Source organism: Buteo buteo, chromosome 4 (assembly GCF_964188355.1).
Source record: "Buteo buteo chromosome 4, bButBut1.hap1.1, whole genome shotgun sequence".
Lineage (NCBI taxonomy): Eukaryota > Metazoa > Chordata > Aves > Accipitriformes > Accipitridae > Buteo > Buteo buteo.
The window spans coordinates 40,127-67,866 of NC_134174.1; the positions used below are offsets into that span (position 1 = coordinate 40,127).

At 42.3% G+C, this 27,740-nt stretch overlaps 1 protein-coding gene across 3 annotated transcripts in view; it reads right to left on the reverse strand.

The window, feature by feature from the left end:
• Window positions 1-424: 424 nt before the first annotated feature.
• Window positions 425-27,740, reverse strand: part of GOLGB1 (golgin B1) — a 51,880-nt gene continuing 24,564 nt past the window's right edge. For all 3 annotated transcript variants that reach the window (XM_075024463.1, XM_075024464.1, XM_075024462.1), the window contains 13 exons: window positions 26,312-26,385; window positions 24,396-24,480; window positions 23,604-23,671; window positions 17,709-22,747; window positions 14,679-16,629; window positions 12,896-13,074; window positions 11,499-11,664; window positions 10,234-10,365; window positions 6,172-6,330; window positions 5,941-6,038; window positions 5,129-5,263; window positions 2,812-2,917; window positions 425-2,204 (listed from right to left, as the gene is read on the reverse strand). In XM_075024463.1, coding sequence (XP_074880564.1) covers window positions 2,070-2,204; window positions 2,812-2,917; window positions 5,129-5,263; window positions 5,941-6,038; window positions 6,172-6,330; window positions 10,234-10,365; window positions 11,499-11,664; window positions 12,896-13,074; window positions 14,679-16,629; window positions 17,709-22,747; window positions 23,604-23,671; window positions 24,396-24,480; window positions 26,312-26,385 — 8,327 coding nt within the window. In that variant the 3' untranslated portion in view covers window positions 425-2,069. The remainder of the gene's footprint in view (window positions 2,205-2,811; window positions 2,918-5,128; window positions 5,264-5,940; window positions 6,039-6,171; window positions 6,331-10,233; window positions 10,366-11,498; window positions 11,665-12,895; window positions 13,075-14,678; window positions 16,630-17,708; window positions 22,748-23,603; window positions 23,672-24,395; window positions 24,481-26,311; window positions 26,386-27,740) is intronic.

Here is a 27,740-nt window from a genome sequence, read left to right on the forward strand (position 1 = left end):
ATTGTAGTAGTGAATATGAACAAAGGTACCCATCTTTGGCTACAGAAAGTTGGAAGAGGACAGTATGTTTTAACTAGTCCCATCTAAGTAGCGTGCTTCCAGCTTGCTGTTGCTAACTCCTTTGTCTTTCCTGGGGTTGCACAACACTTAACAGCATGCAGTGTTCAGTCAAATGTGCCTAAATGCGAAGAAAAGTAAACCCAAGTAGATCTAGTTTTATTGGAATTGATTTCACTATTAAAATGCTATTTCCTTCTTATGTCATTGCAGCAAAACCTGGAAAAGGCCGAGAGGCGAGATAGTGGAAAAAGGTCATCTCCATAGGCATTCAAAAAATATGAAGGAACAGCTTCTGCAATCAACATACAAGGACGCGTACACAAAAGTGACCTACAGTCCCATGGTGGTCCTGTAAAAGGTATGATTCAGCAGTACTATGCCCTCAAGAGACCTCTGACATTTACATGACAACATTACACAAATTCCATCTGAAAAATAATCTTTATTATATATACAGAAGCACATGCCCCAGGAAGCTATAGGCAAAGTATTTGGTCACTGAATTTTATATAGTTGAGCAAGTCCACACAGGTAATCAAGGGTACCACACAAATGAATATATAGTGCCAATGTTCTGGACCTGCCAGAGATCCAGTTATTTTAGCTACCATGATGAAATCAATCCATCCTCAAACAGGCTTTGTTCACTGGCTAGAGAATCTTAGTTTACCAGCAATATCAAAAGAACTACTACCTCTTTCCCATGGGAAAAATGTGACTGTTAATACTCTAGCAGAAGGCAGATACAATCCTGGCAAGTACTCTGAACAGAACGACCACTTGGTCTCTGACAGGGAGCTTGACTGGAACTATCTTCTTTGCATTCAGCATTCTCCCTTTGCAAAAGGGCAGTCTCAATTCCAGGACATATTCAGGAGTTCTTTAGAAAATACAGCTTTCCATATATCCTATAAGATCAAGTCCATTTGCATCAGTTTGTTTTAGATTCAAAAAGTCCAATGACCAGCACTAGCTTTCTACAACAGGCTTTTCCTAAAGCAGAGATGCCAGAATGTTTCAGAACTCTAGTCCCTTTCTCAGCATAGGGGGAACAGTTTATTTCTGGAGCTTCTGCCTTTGATTTGGGCCCACATACCATATATGGAACCCTTCAACACAGTCTGCACAGGTTTAATCTTGTGACAAGGGTTCAGTGGACAAGAATGCAGGAGCATGGCTGCTCTCATTTCAAGAGATATGCAAGCACCTTCCATTGTGAGAGGTGCACAAATGCTGTAAACAGCAAGGTTATTATCTTAGAGCTAAGAAGTTTCTTGTTTCCAATTCCTTTCAAATAACTAAATTACTGACATTATTTTACAGGTTTGTCAGGGCAGACATGACTGTTTTTACATGGAGGGCTCAGCAGGTCCAGATATACTAATTTTGGCCTTTCTTCAACAGGAGATACAACTGAGCAGGAAACACGATTTTGAAATTCAATTCATGCTCTTTGAAGTGTCCACAACTTCCTTAGGATATGCATTTCAAACAGCACTGAGCCATGGAGCAAGTCTAAGGAATGGAAGAAAGGGAAGAAGCTTCTCTTTCTTATATCTAGCTACAGGGTTTCCCCAGCCCAATTCACTGATTCAGTCTAAGAGGGGGAAGATCCTGCAGTTCCTAGAAGTGTTGAAGTACTGCAGTAACTCAAAAATATTTTTCTTATTCCTACTAGCACAATACTATATAAAATGAGTGGTGCTACCTCCAGGTACAGGAACAGATGCTGTCATTGAATCTTGTAGCGTGAGGACCCTGGCTCAGAAAATGTACCACTCATTTAAAAACACCAAAGTAATGGCAGATGTCCTGGAAACAGATCCCAAGCATCAGCACTGGCTGCTGCATACTTAGACAGCAAGCAACCTAGGTGCAAGTTGCCGAGTGCTCTTTAAGGGCTGATTAGGAAAAAGGCGGCAGCTGGGTGAAGTGCTACCCTGTCTATAGGGAATGCAGGCCCTCATTACACAGAGGGCTGTGGCTCAAAAAACGGCTGTTATTCCTGTTCATAGGTGGCCCGTAAAGCACAGGAAGAGCAGGACATGGAGAGCAAGCAAATACATGGCCACTAGCAGAGGCAAGTGAGTCCGGGAACGGAAGACAGAGCGTAACAGGCGTCGTAGTCCAAGGATATTCCGAGTCTGGAAGAGTAAAAGAGAGACCAGTCAGTACCAGGACTGGGTATGTCCCCAGCTGCCTTCACCCAGAGCTCTTCAGACTGTGAAGGTAAGTTTGTTTAAACTAATCAGCATGAACCTTCCCAAACCCATTCCACTGTCAGATTTGACCTCTAGAGCCAATCCTCAGTGAAACATTCCCCTTCCCCCACTCTCTGCAGGTTTCTTGTGAACCAATTCTGCTTGAGAAAGGGCAACAGAATGCAGAACATCTCTCCCTAACATTTGGTCCCTACGGAGGTTTCTAGCCTCCCCGAGTGAAATATAAACAAATGGATCAATGGTACTTTTCTGCTAGAGCCTCAAGCTACTAGGAATCCTGATTCACTCTCTGGCCTAGAAGAAGAAAATTCTTACTTATTTGTTGCATTCTTTCACCCTTGCAGGTGAACAATATGTGGCTTTTGGAATAGAAAACAGAGCAAGACAAAGCAGAAACCTACACAAACCCGAACAGATTTAAATGTGCCTACAGGAGTATTTAGCTGCTATAGGTTCACAGTTTTCAGTTCACATTTTCTTGCATCAGCCAGGGCTCACATCATTGACAGCCACGAATGTGAATTCTTACTTTGATGAAATTATTATCCATGGAGTCAATCAGCAAGGAATGCTCATGACCTGGAGTCATATCAATGCTAGCACTTAAGGAAGACGTCCACTCACTTGACTGCAACCTGCCACAAAAAAACATGAAGTTAAATTCAGTTTCTTATGATGCCCCAAACCAACACTGTAGACAAGCTTAGGAAAGGAGATATTTCTTCAAAAAGTAATCAACCATTGCAAGCAAGCCATGCCCTCACTTGACAAGAACTGGTTTCATTTGTACAACTGTAGTGCTTCCTGAGCTCAAGCTGAGCAGAAGGACTGGGTGATCCAACTAGCAGTAGTCCTCCTTCCTCCACCAGGAGACTGGTGAAACTGTAACAGAGTAGGCATATTGTGCTCTCTACACAAGTTATACTTGCTCTGTGCCAGCCACTTCCTGTGCCCATAGCCACAGAGAGAAAAGTAAAACTTCCATACTGCATGATGTGCAGATTACCATTCCTCTCCAGTAGAGAGGACAATTCAGCTGCTGGCAGTGGAGTCCTTTCTTACCTAATTTATATCCCGCCACTTCAAAACTCATGATTTTTTTGGTGCTGTTTTTTCCTTTTGTCTTTCAAGAATTTCAAACTCTTTACCTTAACTGAGGTCTCTGTGTTCTACGTGGGGTCTTTCGAGTGAAATTTCATAGTGTGTGACTTGAAAGAAGCCAGGGCAAATGATTTAACTGTATATTTTAAATTCTCTGAAATTATTTTGGAAGCCAACTCTGGTCCCAATAGTGCTGCTTCTTGCTAACTGTTTTCTGGTGACAGATATTCAAGATTGGTATTGGTAAGATGCCTTTAAAGGATGAAATGCAGAAGCAGCACTGTCAAATCTTTAGGCTAGCATTAGTTAGTGAAGTGAAATCAGTTGTAGGAGGCTTTCATAGACTTTAATGCTAGAAGGTGATACAGTTGTCTTAGTTGTGTAGCAATTACCAGGGAACTTCATCCAGAATTCTTCCATACAAACCATTATTTTTTTGGTTGAATCAGCAAATGTGTCAGAAGAAAGCCGTTGTTTTCACGTAAAAGACTCTAATAGTGAGGTTTATTTTAACTGCCAGGAAATGCACAGCACAAGTGCCTACAATCAAGTAGTGACAAAACCCACTTCTGTAGTCAATGAGGAGAAACAGGCATTTCTAACATGCATCCTAATCCTAACATCTAGTCTAGGTCAGCCTCCTTTTCTCTGCTGACTATAAGGACATCTGTCAAGTAACCCGAGATACACAGTGTATTGGGTATAAACGGCAAGGTTTTGGTAACGGAGTTGCAAGGGAGAGCTGTGTGGCAGGAGGCCATGAAGTGCCCTGTACCAGTCACAGCTGGTTCCAGCTGGCTTGGCAATGGATGATGCCTCACTGTGTCCCAAAACTACAACTCGAGGAGCATATGGTGCCTCTGCTCAAACATTAACAAAGGGTGGTAGCTGGTAGGGGAAGGAAGAAATGAGTAAGAAACAAGAAACAGCAGAGAGAAATCACTACATACTAACCCCAGCCTCCTATGCTGCCCTTCGCCTCACCAAAGGGACTGAGTGTAATGTACAATGGGACTGGATAGTAGGAAGCAGGGAGGAGAGGTGTCCAGACTGAAGTTGAGCCTGGGAAAGGCAGGGGCAAGTGTTTTCTCTAAGTGTTTAATTGTCTCTCAATATCCAAAGTAATTAAAAGTTTATGTTAATTGGCAATACATTAAACTTGAGTGACATTCTTCAAGTCAAGACTGTTTTGGCCATGACAGATAGGTGCTTACTGAGGAGACAAATCCCCTGGAAGTATGAAAACTCCTCTTCTGCCTTCACCCAATTCTCAGTCTCCAAATTATATTTTCCGGTAGTTAATTTAACTCATTGAGAAAGCTGGCATCTCATTTCTAGTCAGAATTTGTCTTAATGTCTACTAAGTTGTCTCATTCTATCTTTGTCTACAATTGAAGGATAGCCTGAATGTCAGGAAACACTTTTTTACTGTAACGGTGACTGAGTGCTGGCACAGGTTGCCCAGGGAGGTTGTGAAGAAGTCTACATCCTTGGAGATACTCAAAAGCCAGCTGGACATGGTCCTGGGCAAGTGGCTCTAGGTAGCCCTGCTTGAGCAGGGGCGTCAGACCAGATGACCTCCAGAGGCCCTTTCTAACCTCAACCATTCTGTGACAGACATGGTATAGGCGTTTCTATGCCCCCAGTGACATTCTACAGAAGAATGTAGTGAAGTGCAGATGAACACAGATCTAGGATCACCATACTTTTATGGTGATACTGCCTGTTTGCTCAAGCTCACTCACCTCCTGATCTGATCCTGTGCTGCAGAAAGTGTCTCCTCTACAGCAAGACGACGGTCCCGTTCTTCCTCCAGCTGCTCCTCTAAGTATCTCAGATCCTGCTTTGTGCTGCTATGTAAATGTTCTGTTTCGGACAACCTGTCAGAAAATAACCAAGCATATGCCAAGAAAAGGGCTAATTCATGGACTATTCTATTTCTATTGTATTCACTGATGCAGTATGTGAACAGACTCCAGTATCCTTCCACTTCACAGAGAAGACTTAGTTATCTTTTATTATTGGATTTAAATTATTTGGAAAGCAAGAGAGAAGATAAATCTCTTGAAGCTTCTGTATCACATCAGGAAGTTGTTCCTTGGCTCTGTCTCCCGTGGCCCCACCTTCTGAAAATGATTTTGAAAGGGTATGAGGAATCACGTGCTAGATCTTAGTTCCAGAAGGTTACAAGGAATCATGTGCTAGGTCTCAATTCCAGACACTCTCAGGCTAACAGCCTGGAGACCCAGACTATTGATATACTTAAGCAGTTACTGAGGACCCAGCCCATCAAATGAAAGATGCTAGTTTGACTGGTGATGGTCAACTGGAATTGCTGCTGCATGTTGCCTCTTCGTTTTTTAAAGTTCTATCCAAAGAGATAACTAACAACAGCTGTCAAGTGCATATAACAGTTCCTCCACTTCCACAAGGTCCTAGTGTGGAACTGAGTTTTTCCAACACTCTGACAGAGAGTAACAGAAATAGGCTTATCACCAGCCCAAAGACCTCCATCACAACTAACAGCCCCACCCCTATTTTCTCTGGCTTTCTTTACCTCAGCTGCAACTCCTGCAGTTCTGGTGTGTAACTGCCTCTCTGAGGCTCATTCTTTTCTTGGGGTGCTCCTGGAGCAGCATCTGTTGCAAACAACTCCTGAAAGAAAGCATGAATGTATAACAGATAGCACTGAATGAAGAGGACAGAAAGTAGCTACAATGCTGCACAGTTAAGTGGAGCCACCTGCAATAAGCTTTCCCCTCCATTGCACCAAGACAACCACCCTTACCATGCCCTTGTCTGCAGACTGCAGCTCCTGGAGCTGCCTCTCAAGCACCAAGCAGCGGTTCAGAACCTCATTGTAGTGCTGATGGCTCTCACAGATATTCCGACTGTTACCACGCAGCTGGAGGGAGAGGGCATTTTTCTCTTCAAAGACCTGAGATAGCTGAGAAGAGAACACAACTGCTAAGTAAAGAACTCATATTTTTGTGAAAGCAAAATTGTTCTCTGTGTAATTGAGGGTAAGAATTCTATTGAGAACATGGGAACTGCCGCACTGCACATTACTAAGGTCCAAACATCACTGATAATCTCCAACAGCAGCTTGTTGCTAAGGTTTCCAGAACAGAGTCCCAAAATATCCACACAACGTACAGAATAACACCCTTCCAAAACAAGATTTCTGTAAGTGCTGAGATTGACTTAAACCTTTCAGAAACATCATCAATAAATTATGATTTTATATTCTTGCTTTCTCCTTGAATTCAGCTCTCTTTCTGAAGTTTGCTAAATTCTGAGTCTTCCATTTCAACGTGGGAATCAGACTGCTTGTGATTCTGTACTGAAATGCAGAAACTTTTTCAAGATCGCAGGCAGCACTGAAGATTACAAGTATGCCTTCTGAAGGACGGACTTCCTTCAGGAGCCTAGAAAGCAGGAGGCTAGAAAGAACTCCCGACAGTAGAAATGGAACCTGGAAACAACTTTCTTCACATAATCTCGCTCTCTGGTCCCTTTGTCTGGTCTCCCTCTCTCTCCTTCATCCTTCCCCCATTGTTGTTGTCTCCCCCCGCCCCAAGTCTGTCCTCTCTCTTCCCTCTCCCCCTTTCTCCTCTCTTTCTTCCCTCCTCTCTTCTGTCCTCTTCCCTCCTCCCTCCTCCTTTCTCCCTCTGGTCACTTTAGAGAAAGGGCACTAAAATTCAGTGGCAGAAGAGTTGCTGATTTAGACACTACTGTCACTGATTCTCCTGAATGTGATCTATATACGGCCTGGAATATCCCCCTGGTCCATTCAGATCAGCTGTCCCAGTTGTGACTTTTTGCAAGATCTTGCCCACTCCCAGCCTACTCACTGCAGGGAGAGCAGAGTGAGAAATGGAGAAGGCCTTAACACTGTGCAAGCACTGTTCAGCAATAGCTAATACATTGGTGTGTTATCAACACTGCTTTAGTCACAAATCTATAACACAGCACCTTAGGGCCTGCTATGAAGAAAATTAACTCCGTCCCAGCCAGCTTCAGTACACAAAGTTTTAACATCATCACTCACAGTATTTGCATTTGGAAAAGAAGGAGCTATGAATCATAGAATCATTTAGGTGGGAAAAGACCTTCAAGATCATCGAGTCCAACCATAATCCATGCCCGCTAAACCATGTTCTGGAGTACCCCGTCTACTCGCTTTTTGAATACCTCCAGGGATGGTGACTCAACCACTTCCCTGGGCAGCCTATTCCAATGTCTGAAACTAGACAAATGAACTGCTACATAGTCAAAAATTGGCTGGACCACTGGACTCAAAGGCAATGATCAATAGCTTGACAGCCAGCAATGAGCAGAATACTCCTGGAGCCTACCTGGTGCACACATTGCTCAACATTGACAGCAATATAAGTTATGACATCGAGTATAGCATCAGCAAATTTGCAGCCAATGTTGAATTTTGGGGAGTGGCTGACATGACAAAGACAAAACTTCAATCTGGAGGGACTCTGAGAAACTTGAGGACCAGGCCAACAGAAATCACAAGTTCAATAAGGAGAAGTGTAAACTTCTGCACCTGAGTCAAAACCCACGCATCAATACAGGATGGGAAGAGACTGCCGAGGCAACAGCTCTGCTGTAAAGAACTGGCGAGTTACAGCAGCTGCCAGGCTGAATAAAAGCCCAAAGTACATCCTCATTGTGAGCAAGACAAACTGTCTACTGGGCTACATTAGGAGAAGCAAGGCCAGCAGATTGAGGGAAGTCATAACCTGTTCTGCATGGTACCAATAAGACTGTACCTGGAATACTGGGACTGGTTTTAGGTCACTCATTTACAGCCGGGGAGATCCCAGTTGACTGGAGGTTAGCAAAATGTGACGCCCATCTACAAGAAGGGCCAGAAGGAGAATCTGGGGAACTACGGGCCTGTCAGCCTGACCTCAGTGCTGGGGAAGGTTACGGAGCAGATCATCTTGAGTGCCATCATGCGGCGCACACACAGGACAACCAAGTGATCAGACCCAGTCAGCATGGGTTTATGAAAGGCAGGTCCTGCTTGACTAACCTGATCTCCTTCTATGACAAGGTGACCCGCTTAGTGGATGAGGGAAAGACTGTGGATGTTGTCTGCCTAGACTTTAGTTAAGCCTTTGACACCGTCTCCCACAGCATTCTCCTGGAGAAACTGGCTGCTCACGGCTTGGACAGGTGTACTCTTCACTGGGTAAAAAACTGGGTGGCTGGCTGGGCCCAAAGAGTTGTGGTGAATGGGGTTAAATCCAATTGGTGGCCGGTCACAAGTGGTGTTCCCCAGGGCTCAGTATTGGGGCCAGTTGTCTTTAATATCTTTATCAGTGATCTGGACAAGGGGATCAAGTGCACCTTCAGTAACTCTGCAGACAACACCAAGTTCAGCAGGACTGTTGATCTGCTTGAGGGTAGGAAGGCTCTCCAGAGGGATCTGGACAGGCTGGATTGATGGGCTGAGGCCAGTTGTATGAGATTCAACAAGGCTGAGTGCTGGGTCTTGCGTTTGGGTCAGAACAACCCCATGCAATGCTACAGGCTTGGGGAAGAGTGGCTGGAAAGCTGCCCGGTGGAAAAGGACCCAGGGGCGCTGGTCGACAGCCGGCTGAGTATGAGCAGGCAGTGTGCCCAGGTGGCCAAGAAGGCCAACGGCATCCTGGCTTGTGTCAGAATTAGTGTGGCCAGCAGGGCAGGGAAGTCATCGTCCCCCTGTACTCGGCGCTGGTGAGGCCGCACCTCGAATACTGTCCTCAGTTTTGGGCCCCTCACTACAAGAGAGACATTGAGGTGCTGGAGCTTGTCCAGAGAAGGGCAGCGAAGCTGGTGAAGGGTCTAGAGCACAAGTCTTACAAGAAGCAGCTGAAGGAACTGGGATTGTTTAGCCTGGAGAAAAGGCGGCTGAGGGGAGACCTTATCGCTCTCTACAACTACCTGAAAGGAGGTTGTAGCGAGGTGGGGATCAGTCTCTTCTCCCAAGTAACAAGCGATAGGATGAGAGGAAACGGCCTCAAGTTGTGCCAGGAGACATTTAGATTGAATATTAGGAACAATTTCTTTACCAAAAGGGTTGCCAAGCACTGGCACAGGCTGCCCAGGGAAGTGGTTGAGTCACCATGCCTGGAGGCATTTAAAAGACATGTAGGTAGATGTGGCACTTGGGGCCATGGCTTAGTGGTGGACTTGGCAGTGTTAGGTTAATGGTTGGACTTGGTAGTCTTAAGGGTCTTTTCCAACCTAAGTGATTCTAAAATGGATAGAGAAATGGGAAGGAGTTCAGGACAAGGCTGCTGAGATTGTCAAGGGATTGGAGCAGATGATGCCAATAAGAGTTGGGCTGCTTTAGCCTGTGAAAGAGGAGGCTAAATGGTCATTTTACAATAGCTTACAATTAAATTAAAAGTACTAATAAAGTAGACAGAGCCAAACTCTTTTTTATAGGGGTAGAAAATGTAATAAGGTGCCATAGCCACACAGACTGTGGCTTGGAAGAGCAAGACTAGACATTAAGAAAAAAAATTGCATGAAAAGTGTAGAGCAGCATTGGACAAAGGCCCAGATAGGTTCTGGAATCTCTATTCTTTCACCACTTAGCTAGGTAAAGTCATGGCTGACCTGATCAAATGTTGGAAATAGCACTGCTTTGAGCAGCAGAAGGATGTACTAGATCATTTCCAGAAGTCTCTTCTAACTAATATTTCTGAATTTGTGTTACTTCACTAAATGTCCACAAGAACAGAAAGATTCATTCCTGCTCCCTGAGCCCTATTCAAGCCTACCCTCTTCCCCACATTCCTCATCCCAGACTCTGCATGCAAGTATAAGATACAATCAGTACCTTGCTGTTTAACTGCTGAATTCTGAGCTCTTTTTGGTGAAGTTCTTTCAGGCTGTCACTTAGCTGGTCCTGGAGATGTTTTGTCTCTGTTTCTAGGCTTGAAAAGTCCCCTCTCAGAACTTCTGAAGAAATCTGCGAGGGGAACAACAATGAAAAATATACTGCACATGTGACAACCCACTCTCATATTAGTCCTCTCTGTTTACTATTCCAAGGTCAAACACAACATTATTCCTAGGCCTGGAACTTGATCTGCTCAAGCAAAACAGCAAATAGGGAGTGAACAAGAATATCCTAAAAGCCATCTGAAAATCCAAACAATTATGAAAGATCACTGAACTTGCACATACGATGAGGGCTTCTCAAAAGTTGTCTTAAAGCTGTCTACAATACAGGAAAGAAAAAAAAGTGTATGAATAAGAACAAGAAAAACAAACAAAAAAACAAAGCAATGTCCACACTGCTCTTATTCAACACAGACTGAAAAGGTAGCACTGAAGCATTCTCCTGGAAAGCATCACATGCACATTGTTCTAGCTTTTTCTTTGCATATATATGTGTGTGTACGTCAAAGGGATAATGGGAGATTTCTTCCCTCCTCCACTATCATAAAAGCTTCTCACTGGAACATTACAGATGCGGGCAGAAGAGTTCTTTCCTTGCTCATAATGTAATGGTATTGTACATGCAGCAGGCAAGCATCCTTCCCTAGACCAAGCAAAATACTCAATGTATTTCACTCCACATTTAGGACTGTGATACAGGGTAAAGAATGCAGAAAGTGCCACGTTCAATCCTCAGCCTCGTGGGGCCTGAGTCAGGATTGTAGATCCCTGTCATGGTAAAAACAGCAATAAAAATTCAACAGGAAACTTAAAAAAATTAGAACGTGACATTAAAAGGACAACTAAATCAGAAGATCTTAGATTCAAACACAGTGCAAGAAGCAATTCTAAAATAGCCAGAAAAACCTGAGAAGTTCCATACTGCTTAGAAGGACCTAAGGTGCCTAGGAAGCTCCGTCTCTTACTCTTTCTTGAAACATTAGGAACTGTGAACTAAGGGAAGAGCACATAAGGGTATGCCAGAGTTTTCTAAAGGTTTTCAATGATCCAAGTTGCAATGTTGGTATAGTCCTTGGAGGCCATGCAACAAAATCTGATACTGCAGTCTGTACAAGCTGAATACAAGCAACACAGGCTACTTTGGCTGAATTTCAAACCTCACATTTCCATGCAACAAAAAATCTGTGTATTTCTACCCACCTTCATTTGGTACTGCTCGTCTACAATTTGAGACTTGCTGAGGGGCAGTCTTGTTTCTTGCATGATCCTTTGTAAATGGCTCAGTTGCTTGTCTTTTTCTGCTATGACCATCAGGTACTGCTCCTTTATGCTGCTGTTTTGCTTTTCCCAGGTAGTTTTCTCTTGTCTGCCCAGTATGACACAAAGGAAATTACCAGGAAGTAATCACTTATGATATCCAGGTATCTATCTCAGAATGAACTGAGGATGAGTCTATTTCCTATCATTACTCCACGCCAGAAAAGTTTTATAATTAAACCAAACCAAAACAACCCGCTTAAATACAGGAACCTTAAAAGCAGGTTTAAGGAAGTATTCAGTATTAGGCTCAACACTGCAGATTATTCAATGCTCACACTTTTGGTATTCCTGGACATTGTTTTGATCTTGCTGTACAGAGAGTTTTATCAAGTAAGTAATTGACAATGCCACTTGTCATCATAACATTATGACTGCCTCAGTCAAATATGCACCAGAACCATAGCATTGATCCCAACACAGAAACTTGAGGCCTTAACTTATTTACATTGTAGAAGCTAGACAGGAAATAAATCTCCTTTTCTTTTATCAGGAGATAAACAGAATTTGTAAGCTGCTTCAAACTGTACAAGATCTTAAGTTAGTTTGAGGGTCAGACTGGAGGCAGGGCAAGCGGGAAGGAGACTACAAGTTTTTATATCACTTTGGACAAAGATAAGTCATATATCTTTCCACAAAAAAATCCCACCCCTTTCACTCCAGGTTCAGCCATTCTTAGATGGATCTCTGAAGTACCCGAAAGGGTTTTCCCCCCATTTTTGGAACAGAGCATATTTGGCTGACTAGTTTTAGTCCAGTTGGAGATGACAATTTACTAGACTTGAATTAGAGACTTTTTTAAAAATAGAAGACATAGAGCAAATGAAACAAAGAATTAGACAGTCATACAAAATGAGTATTTACTAAACAACGAAATCAGTGTGATAATAAAGGGTGTTCATCATCAGCTTGGAATGGAGAATTCTGTAATTATATACATAAGCTCCAATACAAGAAACAGCCTAAGTTTCCTCTCAAACAGATGATACTGGCCACCACTGGATGAAGGAAATAAAAATTAAAAGCTCATTGATCTATTTCACGCAGTCATTTCCTTCCAATATGCTGGGCTGTAATCCTTTACCCTAAGTCCAAGGCAAAAGCCGAACAAGGGAAACGTGTGGCCGCTCCTGAACAGGGCAAAGTGATTTAGTGACAGCTGACACAGCTAAGGCTGAGGTTCTCAATGCCTTCTTTGCCTTCTGCCCACAACTGCTCTTTGAAGGAAAGAAACAGCACATTTGCATCTCTGAGGCAGTGAGAAGACAGACAATTCTCACCTAAGCTGCTGGAGCTCCTCCTGGTAGAAAATACTTTCTTGCTTCAGCTGTTCTTGGAGACGGTGCTGTTTATCTGCATCTTGCCGATATTCCTGCAGTTGTTCCTTTAAGCGAGAATTTTCAGCTGATTCTACCCCGACTAGTATGTATTGCTGCTGCAGATTCTTCAGCTCTCTTACCTTTAATTAAAGGGAAATATGAGAGTGTGTGACAACTGAGCAAGCAGCTAGGTTTATTACTTTAAAGTGTTTAAGAGCATTTCTCACTGTGGCCATCTGGAGAAAAAGAAACATTCAGATGACAGAGAAACTAGAAATTGAATCAGTGATTACAACAGTCTACTAAAAACTGCTCAGACAAAAAACCTCAGAGAATTCTATTGTTAATGAGAGTAGTGAGTTTTGAGACCTTCCATGAAGATTTGACATACAGTAGCAAAAAGATGCCAGACTACAGTATTAATTCCCTTATTCAGGGGAAGACAAAGTGAGACAGAAGGAGCTGGGTAAGAATAACTCCTGAAGTTGATACTTGCTGTAAACCAGGGAACTAAGGAACTAAAATCCTTTTGACAGTCTACTCAGACTGGAATTAGAAATAAGTTGTCATTACACATCCATCACTGCAATCAGTTTTTGAAGACAAGATGACATGATTGACTCTGGAGACAGTCAGTAGACCCCTCTACTGAGGATCTATCTTAGTATTAGCACCACTACACAGATATGCAAGTTCAAAAAAACAGCAGTAGAGGAGACATAAATCTACAAATAAATGAGATAAAAAATGGACAAGAAGGAAGATGTGTTTAAGACAGTATCACAAAGTCTGTTGTGAATTCACAGGAGGGAAAACTAAGACAAAGTGACAGTGGAAAGCAATTGTAAAAGTCTGACCAGAAACTAGAACTCTGAAACTTGCTGAGCTGCATTGTGCCAGAGACTACAAAGAAACACATTACGTATACAAGCAAGGATGTCAAAATGAAGCTGCAATGCCTTGTACCTGTCTTGACAATCAGCTGCCAAGAGGAGAAACAGACCCAAGTCTGCTCTAGTCTTTTCTAGAAATCTAAGACAAATCAAATGCACAAGCTTCCACAGTTGTGGACTAAGCAGGTTAACAGGGAACCCATATCTTATTTCTATGATTCCATATTTTAAAGCAAGCTAACAAGAGAAACCACACTGCAAAATTAACAATGAAATCACAGCTTCCATATGTCAGAGAAGATAACGTAGATGGCACATACTAAATCCATGGGATCTGATGGAGAGCATCCACAAGTGCTAAGGTCATTGGGAGGCAACTCAATTACCTTTGAAAGGTCATGGCGACTGGGAGAGGTTCCTGAAGACTGGAAGAAAGCAAATGTCATCCCTACCTACAAGAAGGGCAAGGAGGAGGAACTGGGGAACTGCAGGCTGGTCAGCCTCATCTCCATCCCTGGGAAGGTGATGGAGCAACTAATTACGGAAACCATTTCCAGATACATGAAAAAACAGGGTGCTCAGAGAAGTGGAATATCCACCAATAGAGATGTTAAAAATCCAACTGGACACTGCCTTGGGCAACCTATTCCAGCTGACCTGGTTTGAGCAGGGGGGTTGGACTAGACCTCCAGAAGTCCCTTCCAACCTCAACTACTCTGTGATTCTGTGAAGACAATTATCTTTGTTTCATATTGCAAATACCAGATCTAAGTTGCTGAATTTTAAGATCTGAAGATCCAAATCTCCTGTGGGGCTTTAAGTAAGAGCAGGAAGAGAGAACAAGGACTTACTACTCTGTCTCTGTCATTCTGCAAGGAGGACAGTGCCTTCTTAAGACTCTGCACTTCTGAAGGAATTGTGGAAGTGCTCCTTTCCGCTTGTTGCTTCACTTCTTCAACCTTACGTGTTTTGCCCAATTCATTCAGCAGATGGTCTCGCTCATTCTGCAGGCTTGCCATAGCTTTGGAGAAAGATTTGACTTGGTTGGAAGAGCCTTCCAGTTCTGAAGACAAATGGAGAAGCTCATCATCTTTGGCTCTGAGCTTCTGATTAAGTTTCTCAACCTGGGCCAAGAGACCTCTTTCACCAGTGGCTTTCCGCAGTTCCGTCAGCTCAGACCGCAGTGTATCTCGGTCCCTGGCAGTGGAATGTTGCTCGTCTTGTAGCTGAATCATCTGTTTCTGAAGATTCTGCACTAGACTCTTTTGTTCCTCTAAGTCTGCAGAGTATTTCTGTTTCAAAACATGAAGTTCTTCATTGGCCTGGTCTCGGCTATCCTGAAGAGAGCTCATGGACTTCCCAAAAGACTGAATTTGAGCTCTAAGATCTTTGTTTTCATCTGTGACTGCAAGAAACTTCTGTTCCATTTCCATCAAGTCCCGCGCCAGTTCTGCTACTCTCTCTTCTGCTGTTTCTGTTTCATTCCTCATTATCCCTGCATCATGATGTAGGTGCTTCAGTTCCTTTCGAAGCCTGTCCTCAGCCTCTCCCACTCTCTTGGCTGCATCCCTTTGAACACATACTAGCTCGCCCTCAAGTTCTGTTATCCTTTCCTGTGAGAGGGAAAGCTTATGACTCAGTTCTTGTGCCTCTTCCTCTCGGGCCCTTAGTTGTGCTTGACACTCCATGATAGGACCCCCGTCACGTAATGCTGTCATCTCACTCTGCACACGAGACAGAGAGGACATAAGGGTTTCAATCTCTTGAGACATACTGACTTTATCCTCTCTCAAGGCTTCCATGCACTTCCTGAGATCATCCTGAGTATGCTTGGACTCCTTCAGCTGTGTTTCTATGATTGCCTTCTCCTTTTCCAGAATTTGGATCCGCTGAAGCTGTGTTTTGAGAAGTTGTTTCTGTTGGGAGTCCTTTATTGAAATCACTTGGTTCAGGTCTTCTCTGTACCGCACCAACTCTGCATTCAGCTTGGCATTCTCAGAGTTGAGGTCATCCATCTGGCTATGAAAACTCCTGATTTCTTCCTTGAGCTTATTGTTTTCAGCAGCAGCCTCTTGAATTAACTGGTCTTTTTCCAAGATTATAACAAGATGACGTTCCTCAAGTTGCTTGTAGTCTCTCAGTATGCGGTCTCTGTCATCTTGCAAAGATGACATGGACTTGGTGAAGGAGTCCAGCTGTGCCTTCTGCTGCTTACTTTCTTCTCTGCTTATCTTCATCTTTTCAGTAAGACGATCAAGTTTGTCAAGAAATTTGTTCTTCTCATTTTCCAAGGCTTTTTTATCTTCTTCCTCCTTACTTAGCCTATACTCCAACTCTTTCATCTCTTCAGAATGTTGCTGCTGTAGTTCAGATAGAGCAGCCATAACTGCTTCTTCCTTGGCAGACAACAAACTAATGATCTTTTGATCCTTGGCACTAGTTTCTTCATGCAGCTTATTTGTTAGGTCCTTGGAAGCTTGCAGATCAGCCTCAAGCTGTTCATAGCTGAATTTAAAATTCTGGATAGTGGTCTCTTGTTGTTTGACCACACTCCCCAGCTTTTCTCTGACCATTTCACATTTGGTGAAGGAATTCTGTAAGTCAGCAAGCTGGTCTCTCAGGCTGCTGATTTCTGACTCCAGTTTCTGCTGTTCATTCTGAGACTTGCTGTACAGTTTCTGAGACCCTTCAAGCTGCGTCAGAAGCTCCTTTTTTTCCTCTTGCAACATTTCACATGTCTTTTGATGATGCTGAATCTCCTTCCTGGATTCGGACTCCCAGTCTTTCTTGTTGTGTTCCAGCCTGAAAACAGAGAAGAGAAAGTCAGTCACAAATCAATGAAGTATCACAGTATCCAAAACCACAGTAATAGTTTTTATTGATTATACTAATTTAGAAAAGCCACAAAATTAGTTTTACTTTAAGAAAGCAAGCTAGAAATATCCAGATGATTAGTTTTCCCTCAATTTAAAATTCAAGGCATCTTTTAAAGTTCTGACTGCACTATTGTCTGAAGGGGGTGGTGCTGGGGGAATATTTTTTAAAAGCTGTCCAATGAGATAAATCTTTATGTCAATATTGAAAAAATGGAGGAGGTTAAGCACTGAATGTTATCACCTCCTTTTCATTAAAATAATTCCTTCTCTCACCCTTTGTAGCTAACAAAACAAACAAACAAAAAAAATCAGTGAAATCACTGTTCTCATATGCTTGATATTCATTTCATGTTCCAGCATGCAAAGATATAGCATTTTGATCACAAACATTATTTTTTACTCATGTAAGAACAGTTTGATTTTGGAAATTGCCAGATCTACTTTTTGGTATGTTTCCATAGCTTCATCTTTCCATCAAAATCTATTTTGGGATTAAATTGGAATTATGTATCCCACTGTTCTCTTGACGTGCCAAGTTTAATCTCTGAATGCAACAACTCTATGCAAAGAAATCTATTTCAAATTTCAGATTAATAAAGACTGTAGATAGTACTCAGATGGCTACTGCTTGTCACAGAGAACAGATTTAACATGAGTACTCTAATGATGAGAAGGAATATTTTACAGTGTTAATCTCCTGGTGCAGACAACAAGTACATAGTAACTCCCAGCAACATAACTCCAAACATCTTTTCTATCCAAACATAAGCAAACCAGGAGATGAGCCTTATGTTTATGGCTTTATTAGGAAGACTAATTCTGCTCTCCATCTTAGGCATTCATTAGTTTTTCCAATCACATGTCACATTTAGCATATTTACATACTCACAGTTCGTTCTTTCTGGTATACTGCAAAAAGAAAGGGGAATCCTACCTCACCTCTGGCTGCTGCCTTGTCAAAAGGAAATACAAGAATACCAGCTGAGTCATTATCACCTTCTTTACCTGGATATCTGAGTCTGAAGTTCTTCCACACGTATGGTCATGTGCTTCATCTGGTCCTTTAGCACAACACAAGTTTCCTCTTTTGAACGTATTTCTTCTTCCTTCTTTTGAATAGTTTCAGTGAATTTCTTCTCCCATGTTTTTGATTCACCTATCACTCTATCCCTGTCATCCTGAAGGGAAGACATGCTCCTGGTGAAGGCTGCAAGCTGGGCTAGTGTTTTGTTTAGGCTGCCTTCCAATTGCTCAGCTTCTTGATCCTTTGTCTTCAAGGAGTCTTGAAGATTGCCAACAGCTGTTTCCATACGGTCTTTCTCCCTCTGCAAAGTTGCCAGCTTTTCTTCCAGGTTTTTAATTTCCTTTGAGTGCTTATCTTTTTCCTGTTCCAGTCTTCTCTCAAAGTCCTCATCTTTTTTCTTCATTTGAATTTTAATATTCTCTTTGTTTGCCTGCAACTCTTCTTTCACTTTGACACTCTCTGCTAGAACCCTTGCTGCCTCACTCTGGGTGTCATCCAATACTACTCTGCAGAGAGCAAGCTCTGCTTGGGCTTTCTTGGTGTCTTCAACTGCTTTAGCTAAAGTCTCTTTGGCTGCATCTACCTCTTTCTGAGACTCACTCTGCAGAAATTCCAGAGCTTTAACAGTTCTTTCTAAACTACTGTTCTTTTCCTGGCTTTTAATGCAGTCCTTCTGCAGCTGCTTAATCTCCTGCTGTTTCTGTTTCAGCAGTTCCTGAAGCTCCTTTACATGTGTGCTGTTGTCTGCCCTCCAACTACATTTTAGCTTTTCTACAAACTCCTTTTGCTTTTCTGAACTTTCTTTATTTTTCACCTTTGCCATCTGACATTTCTCCTCCTCAAGTTCATGCATCATTCTCTGCAAACTCTGAAGCTCATGTTTTAGTTGCTCATTTTTGATCTGGAAGTCTGTTGCATCTTGCTGATAGTTTCCAATACTCCCATTAAGTTCTGCCAGCTGATTCATGAGCCTTTCTTCCAAATCATCCTTCTCAGCCTCTAGTGTGTCCTTCAGTTCTGTCATCCTGACAAGGTCATCTTTGGTTTTTTGGACTGTTTGTTCCATCTTTGCTACTGTGTCCTGAAGAGCATTCAATTCATGGACTTTCTCTTCCAGTTGGGTCTCTAAAGCCCTTTTCTCACCTGCTAAAGTCTCAACACACATGCGGATGTCACCCAGCTGTTGCTCTGAAGCCCTCCTATTACTTTCTAGTTCTGTGATTCGCTTTGTGAGCTCAGCTATCTGCTCTATGTAGGTACCAAGATCTTCACAAGGGCTACTACCTTTAAATGCTTTTTGTTCCAGCTCTGCAGTAGGAGACTCTGGTCTAAAACTTATGTCCACTTGGTTTTCAGTCCTCTCCATTGGTGGTGGTGTGGCAACTGCCTGATTTGCTTCTTCCCCTGTTGTCTTCTGAGCAACATACTTGTCTACCAGTTCTCTGCTTTCCTTAAGCTTAGATTCTGTTAACTGCAAATGACACTTTAAGTCTGTGATCTCTTGATTAAGAGACTCCTTTTCAGCCATTACTGTCTCAAGCTGAGTAGAAAGAGACTGGTAATCCCTTCTAGAGCTCTCCAGACCTTCTTTCAGGCTAGTATTTGTAAAGACATCTTCAGTCCTGTGCAGCTCTCCATCTGTAAAACGCATCTCTGCTCTAAGCTTCTCATTCTCCTCCTCTAGTTCCAGGATCTTTTGTTGCTTTGATTTTGCAAATTTCCTCATTTTCTCCTTCATTCCATCAATTTCCTGTCCAGCTTCCTGTAGCTGCTTATCTATTTCCTCTTTTTTTGCTTCAACACTTTTCAGCTTAATGAAAATTTCCTGCTTTTCCTGCCTAACAGTTTCCAAAACACGCTGAATCCGCTCAGCCTCATTACTCACATTCTCGTATGACTGCAGGAGAGTTTCATATTCTTTATGAAGCTCCCTGTATTTCTCATGCCACTCAGAACTCTCAGCAGCTTGAAAGCATTTCAAGGATTCGATCTCCTTCTCCAGCTTCTCCTTTTCCAGAACAACCCTATCTAGAGTAAGTGTCAGGTTTTTACAGCATCCATCAAGATTCTGATTTTCTGTAAGTACTTTATCGACTTCTGCAATAAGTTTTTCTCGCTCTTCAGTGAGGCCTGCTAATTTTTCTGTTAAAGTATCTATTTCTTTAACATGGCCACATATTTGGCTTTCCATATTTGTCAACTTGACACAAAGGTCTTCAATAGTAGTTTTAGCATTAGCCAGCTCCTCTTTTAGAGATTTGCTCTCCTTTAGCGCCTCTTTTCTAGAGATAAGTGCAGCTTGCAACTTTCTCTGCATTTGATTCTTCTGTTTAGCTGCTTCTGCACCATCATCTTGCTTCTCCTGAATTTCAAGCAACTCCGTTTGCAGTCGCTTGCTTTGTTCCTCATGTACCTGAGCTTGAGTTTCCAACTGACTACATAGTCTCTTGACTGAATTCTCTTTTTCCAGCAACTGTGCCTGCACATTATTGAGAGCTTCACTTTTCTCCCTTAACTGCAAGTTAAGAAACTCCATTTCTTTATCCTTTTGGTGCATAAGTGTTTTCAGGTCTTCCAGACTGCCCTCTCTAGAAATTTTTGCTCGACTCTCCTCCAATTCTGTCTGAAGACTTGCTGCCTTAGCTTCAGCTTGGTCAGAGGTTCTCTTCAGCCCTTCTATCTCCAGAAACAGCTGTGCTATGTGTTCTTGCAAATGAAAGACTAATTCTGATTTGCAAGCAAGTTCACTTTGCATATGGCTAACATTATATTCCAATTCCTCTTTCTCCATCTGCAATTTTTCAAGTTTTTTCTCAAACTCTTCCCCAGAAACATCTGCAACTTGTACAAACTTGTTATTTGTTGTATTTTCTGCTTCCATGCATGAAGAATCCAACCCACCTTGATTCCCAAGAACACTCTCTGTTGATCCTTTCTGTTCTTGGAGCTGCCTGAGCTGAGCTTGGATGCTCTCCTTCTCTTTGCTTTGCTTATCAAATTGTTCTTGTAGGATGTTGTAATCATCTTTCTGCTGTTTCAGCTGTTCTCTGTGATGCCTGTCTTTTTCTTGAGCCTTTTTTATAGTGTCTTTGCGAGATAACAGGGCTTCCTGAAGTTTTTTTTGAAGTTGTTCTTTTTCTTGTTCAAGAGTTGAAATCCTCTCTTTCAGAGCAGACTTTTGGTTTTCTTCGAGATCTGTAGCTGCTGAACTATTTTTTTCCTTTTCTTCATAATCTTTTGGGCTTTTATTGGTTTCAGTTACTTTGTCAGCAGTTGGCTGACTCTCCATGATTTCATCTCTAATTGAAACAATGTTTGTCTTACCTTGCAAACTTCGCCTCATTTCCTCAATCACTGCCTGCAATTGTGCTTCAGTAGTTTCTTTATCCAGCAGGTCCTTCCGGATGCTCTGCAACTCAGATTCCTTTTCAGAAAGCAGTTGTATTAGATACTCCTCACTGGGCTGGCTTTCAAGTTTCACTTGTCTGCTTATCATGCTTGTCATATTTTCTTCCCCTTCAGCTTCTTGAGCCACTGAGGTTTCTGATTCATGTTCTCTTCTCAATTGTACCAATTCATTCTCCAATTTGCTAACCTTCTTCAGAAGCTCCTTCCTGTTAACAAGTGCTGCTTGCAGCTTCCGCTTTACTTGCTCGTTTTCTTTTTTCAGAAGTTCAAGTTTATTTACTAATACCTCACTTTCTTTATGTGCTGCGTCTGTCTCATACTGCTGCTCAGATGCCTCACATTTCAGGTATATATGTTTTGCTTCAATGTTTTGGTCTTTTTCTTCCTGGGCTTTTAATAATAGACTTGTTTGCTCTTTAAGACTCTTCAGCTCATTTCCTAGAGAAAATTTCTCTTCATTCAGCAGGACCATTTTCTCAGACATGCTGATACTGATTTCTGTCATCTGTTGGTCTTTCTCCAGTAAGGTTTGTTGCAGGCTCTCTATAGACCTGGTGTGTTCAGCAACAAGCTGTTCTAGGCTTGCTGCTTCGTGTCCCTTTGAGGCTAAGTTTTGGGAAAGCTCTTCTATCTCAGCTGTATTCTTCCTCAAGAGTTGTTCCAGATCAAGTACTTCACATTCCTTCTTCTTGATTTGGCTTCTCAGATCTTTTAGTTGCATGTCCTGGTCAGAAAGCTGAAACTGTGCTTCATCCAAGTCTTTTTGCAAAGCTTCAATTTTTATCTCCTTGGATTTAAATTCATTTTTAAGGCTCTGGATTTGTTCTCTCAGAAGACTGCTTTCACTGTCTGACAGTCTCTGCTTTTCTGAAAGAGCTAAATTTTCCTCAAGTTGCTTCACTTGCTCTTTCAGTTCTGTTATGGTAGAAAGTTCCTTCATCTGACACAGGAGCTGATCGCGTTCTTCAGTCAAAACACAAAATGCACTGTCAGAATCCTCTATTTTTTTTCTGTATTCCTCAGCCAACTGGTTTAGCCTATTTATTTCTGCACCTTTTTCTCCTAGATCTTTCTTATAGGATTCTTCTGATTTCTGCAGAATTATTTGCAGTTCTATAATTTGGTTTTGTAACTTTATCAGTTCTTGAGATTCAGAGGTGCCAGGCTCTGGATCTGCTATAGAGACTTCCCGCATTGCCTCCATCTCCCGTCTGCAGGGGACAGTGGTCCCCTGGGGCACTTCCCGAAGACTGATTCTGTTTTCCTGAAGCACACCAATTTGCTGCATTTCTATTTCTCTCAGTAATGAGCTACTGCCCAATTCATTTTGTGTATCCGAAGCCTTTTGCTCTTCCCTCTCAAGAAACCAAATCTGGGAATTATCTTCCAGCTGGTTAGCTGATTCTCCTGTTTGGTTACCTGTAGAAGTTTGGCCATTTGGGCCCTTTAGCTGCCTTTTCAGAAAAGTTATTTCTTCTTGGGCTTCTTTTAGTTCCAGCAGCAAAACTGACAGCTCCTTCTGTTTCTCTGCAGCAAGATATTCTAGAATTCCAGGTGGACAACTTTCCTCAGTAAACTGCTCACTTCCATTGGGAAAGCCATCTGTTCTTGCCTAAAAGAAAATAATAGGTTTCAATTTTCCTTTGAATCCTGGGAAAGGGTCACTTTTGGAAGCATCTGCTTTCCACATTTTGTACTGTAAGGATACCCTCTCTTGAGCTGGCTATTGCAATAAACAGTAGCCTCATTAATAACAGGAGGACTCCTCAGGTCATTTCTGTTCATTTCAGTTTCTGAAGTTGCAGCATGAATGATTCTGGCTTTAGGATTAGACCATACATGTAACTTCCTATTCCCTTATTTCCCATTCTCTCTTGATTACAAGATAGTATGATTCTGAAGTGTTTCAGTTCTCCTGCGATTCTCACAAGCCCTCCAGTGTACTTATCCAGCCACATTTTCCTAGGATCCTATCCATAGTCTCTGAATGAGGAGGTTTTCTCCCCTGTTCTATCTGTCCATTTAACATGGCAAAGAAACAGTGTAGAAGCCCATATTCCAGTCTGTGTCCATCTTCAAAGTGACAGCACTAGACAAAGCATCTGGACCAAAGTGCTTGCCTTTTTCCACATAATGGTCTTAAGGTTTCCTCCCACCCCCAAAAACAGATTACAAAAGAAAAGCAGTCACAAATCCTTCCCAGAAAGCATGGATCAGCAGCCCACAAATAAGTCAACATCTTATGTCTTAAAGGCTGTCTGTTCATCAGTTTGGAGGGCAGAAACAATTTATGGGGAACCATTAAAAGACCACTATCTCTTAAAGCCTGTTGCAGAGTTGCAACAACCACTTTAAGTTACAGGATGTTAAAAAACCAACTTTGGGGCTTTTAAACTAAATTAAAAGTTTTCACGTCCACAGATGCATACAATACTGAGAGAAAGAAAAGTTCCAGACTAAATTTGTACCTCAGGGAGCACCAAAGTGTCATCAAAAGGCTTTTGCACTTCAGAATTCACCAGCTTTCCTGACACACCTAGTGATAAAAGGTACACTTGTCACCATCAGCATAAGGAGTTGCATGTAAAGTCAGCAGGTAAATGGAGAGACAATATATGGGACTGGAGCTTCTCTAGTTTCCAAGGTGAGAAAGAAAAAGAAAAACAACAAAAAAAGTTTGAGCCTATGCATTTTATGCATTGCACCTAGACATCCCCAATAGCTCTGCACATGCAAAACCTCCTGCATTTGCTGCATGCCAACATCCCCTAAGACTACACTATATCTAACCTCTACAGAAGAATGAAGAGGCAAAGAGACAAGTGAACTAGGTAGCAGGTTGTTTTTGTTTGGTTTTGGTCTTTTTTTTGTTTTTTTTTTAATAATTTGGGGGCAGGGATGGTGGTGGTAATTCCAGACACGAAAAGAAATTTACTAGCTTGCAGAGAGGAACCCAATTCTTCATCTTATCTTAACTCTCTTCGGTGTCTTACACATCAGCCTTTGCATCTACAAACACACTCTCCTTCAAATCCTTCTCTCTTTCTCATCTTAGGAACCACTTCTTTCTTCTCTTCTGATATATCCTATCTGTCCCACATTAGAATGTTCTCTTCTACGTCATGTGCACCCTTTCAATCTCCTGTACATCTTCATATTCTGACCTCAAAGCCCCTCTTTCCAAATCACCTTAGATTTGACCCTGAGACTTCTCAAATTTGAACAATTTTCTTGTCACATGCCTTATTCTGTGTCCTCACCTGTAGAAGAGCAGTCTACATAAGAGGCTGGAGCTTCCAGAGTCTGCAAGTCTTGCAATTTCACCTCAGGTCCAACATTCTTATTCTATTGGTTGAAGAAAAAATACTTGGTTTTGAGCCATGATCTTTGCATTAGAAGACAGCCATCTTAGCTGCCTGCTGCTCTGCCATGCTTTAAGTAAAAACTATCAGTCCCAACTTTAGACACAACTCTGATGCCTAATGAAAAAGTAAAAAAAAATAGATTGGTTTTGATGTTAAGCAAGTGACTAAGACACATCTCAGCAGATTAGGATATCAATGAATGCAACAATTCTAATAACTTCTTTCCCACCTTGAGATGCTTCCTCTTCTGTCTTCACTGCTTCAAAGGGACTAACTACAGATTCATAACCTTTCACCGAACCACCCAAGCAGAGAAGGTGAGAAGTCATGTGCTGGTCACTGTATGCCTCACTACTCCAGCAGATAAAGAATGTGCAGTCTTCCCAGGAAAGTTACACTAGGCCCTACCACACAGACAAACAAACCACCCCACAACAATCTACTAACTGCTATGTGTCTTCCGCTTCTCTGTCAGACAGGACTGAACCTGACTGTTGAAGAAGACGGAACACATCGGAAACAGAGAGGAGATTTTGCTATTTCACAGCAGTCCTTTTTGCCCACACACAGATGCTGAATAAAGCCCAGGAAATTGGTTAGTTTGCTGTTGACATCCATACAAGAATTAAGACTTCATCTACTAATGTCTTAAGTCCACTTGTAAGTTAACATGCACCTAAAATTAATGCCAATTAATTTCTGGCTAGTTCCCAACACATGTTGTCTGTCACCTCAAGAAACAACTGGCACCATTAGTACTACTGTTGTGGGAAAAGGTTTGAACTAGAGTACAAAGACACTACAAGTCAGAACTAAGTAAAATGTCTCTAAAAAAAAGCTACTTTTTCCCACCCCCAAAAAAGCAAGTAAAAAACCCCCAACCCAACAATTTAAAGACTGAAAACAAAATGAAGTGTTCAGAATTAACATTTTCTGTAGCTACGTAAATGTAAGTACAGGGCACTAATGAGTCTCACAATCATAAGGAAACAATCTCCAGCCCCAAGGTCTAGTGCACTTTGCCTTTGCAAGCTCCAAGCACTGAAATGGAATGTATGGCATGCATCCAAGTAACTGTCTGTTGGAGAGGAATGTATTAGATAAAACACAGCATCATCTTCTTCCCCCTGCTGGCAGGCTGGAACAGCGTGGAGCAGTCTGGAAAGAGCCCAGACCTTGCTCTAAGCTAACAAACAATTCTACAACAAATTCTTAGTACAGATATACAGAGGCAGTCATCTCCATCACCTTGCTGACTGAGTATAAAGCAAAGCAGCAGGTATCTAATCCTGCACTCTTCTCAGCAATAGACTGACTGCAGTTGTACCTGCAGTTGTTCACAGTGGAAGAGTGTAAGGATAGAATCTACTTATCTCCCACCTAACAAAGAGAACACAGCTTCCTCCAGTCAGTCTGCCAGATCTCCATCAGGGCAGGGGGAATGAATAGGGTTGGTTTGAAAGGCATCCTATAATGACAGCTGAGCCTTCGCAATTGTATTTCCTGAGTCTTGCCTCAGTTTAGCCTATGGTTTTGCTGAAGAACTAACTCACAAGAGGCAGAAAATAGCACAAATATGGATCGGGTGGACGAAGGACACAAGAATTCCATACAGCCAGCAAAGGGAAATACAGTCTGATAAGAACACAGTACAAGCAGTATTTGGAAGCTATTTCTGTCTTTCACCATTAATCCAGTTAATAATAACCTTCCAAAGAGGATTATTAAAAAAGACCATAACAGCTTAGCTGTTTTAAGGCCAGTCCTTGACCTATTTTAGTTTTAGCTTATTTCAGCTACTTAATCATTACCTGCTTTACATTTTCTGAGACCACCACAGCTTCCTGCTGAGGCTCATGGAGAACAAGTTGCAAGTGTGGTATTTCTGAAATATTCAAACACAAACAATTTCTTTGAAAATTAAAACTCTATTTTAGAAAGTAACAGGATATTCTTCCAGGAGCTTTAGAGAACAGGGCACATGACTGTTAGTAACACTTATATAGTGGAGATATCTAACATTGTCATTGGATAATGTATTTTCTATTTTTTTAAGAGGCAAACCACCAAAACAACATGCGGTTTTAAGCACCTTTTAGAAAAGAACAATTGTTGTTATACAGACTAAAATTAAAGGACAGTTGATAGTTTCAAGCTTTAAGAAATATTTTATAAAGGAGGGAAAAGAAGGAAATATTGTAGCAAAATGTTTCAATTTTCATTTGGATAAAAATGAAATGAGAAATTGTTAAAGGCCATGGTCCAAGTCAAGATTGGTACAAGAATTCAGCTGCTGTTTGACTCAGAATATTTTTGTAGAATCACAGAATCACTTAGGTTGGAAAGGACCCTTAAGACTACCAAGTCCAACCATTAACCTAACACTGCCAAGTCCACCACTAAGCCATGGCCCCAAGTGCCACATCTACCTACATGTCTTTTAAATGCCTCCAGGCATGGTGACTCAACCACTTCCCTGGGCAGCCTGTGCCAGTGCTTGGCAACCCTTTTGGTAAAGAAATTGTTCCTAATATTCAATCTAAATGTCTCCTGGCACAACTTGAGGCCGTTTCCTCTCATCCTATCGCTTGTTACTTGGGAGAAGAGACTGATCCCCACCTCGCTACAACCTCCTTTCAGGTAGTTGTAGAGAGCGATAAGGTCTCCCCTCAGCCGCCTTTTCTCCAGGCTAAACAATCCCAGTTCCTTCAGCTGCTTCTTGTAAGACTTGTGCTCTAGACCCTTCACCAGCTTCGCTGCCCTTCTCTGGACAAGCTCCAGCACCTCAATGTCTCTCTTGTAGTGAGGGGCCCAAAACTGAGGACAGTATTCGAGGTGCGGCCTCACCAGCGCCGAGTACAGGGGGACGATGACTTCCCTGCCCCTGCTGGCCACACTAATTCTGACACAAGCCAGGATGCCGTTGGCCTTCTTGGCCACCTGGGCACACTGCCTGCTCATACTCAGCCGGCTGTCGACCAGCGCCCCTGGGTCCTTTTCCACCGGGCAGCTTTCCAGCCACTCTTCCCCAAGCCTGTAGCATTGCATGGGGTTGTTCTGACCCAAACGCAAGACCCAGCACTCAGCCTTGTTGAATCTCATACAACTGGCCTCAGCCCATCAATCCAGCCTGTCCAGATCCCTCTGGAGAGCCTTCCTACCCTCAAGCAGATCAACAGTCCTGCTGAACTTGGTGTTGTCTGCAGAGTTACTGAAGGTGCACTTGATCCCCTTGTCCAG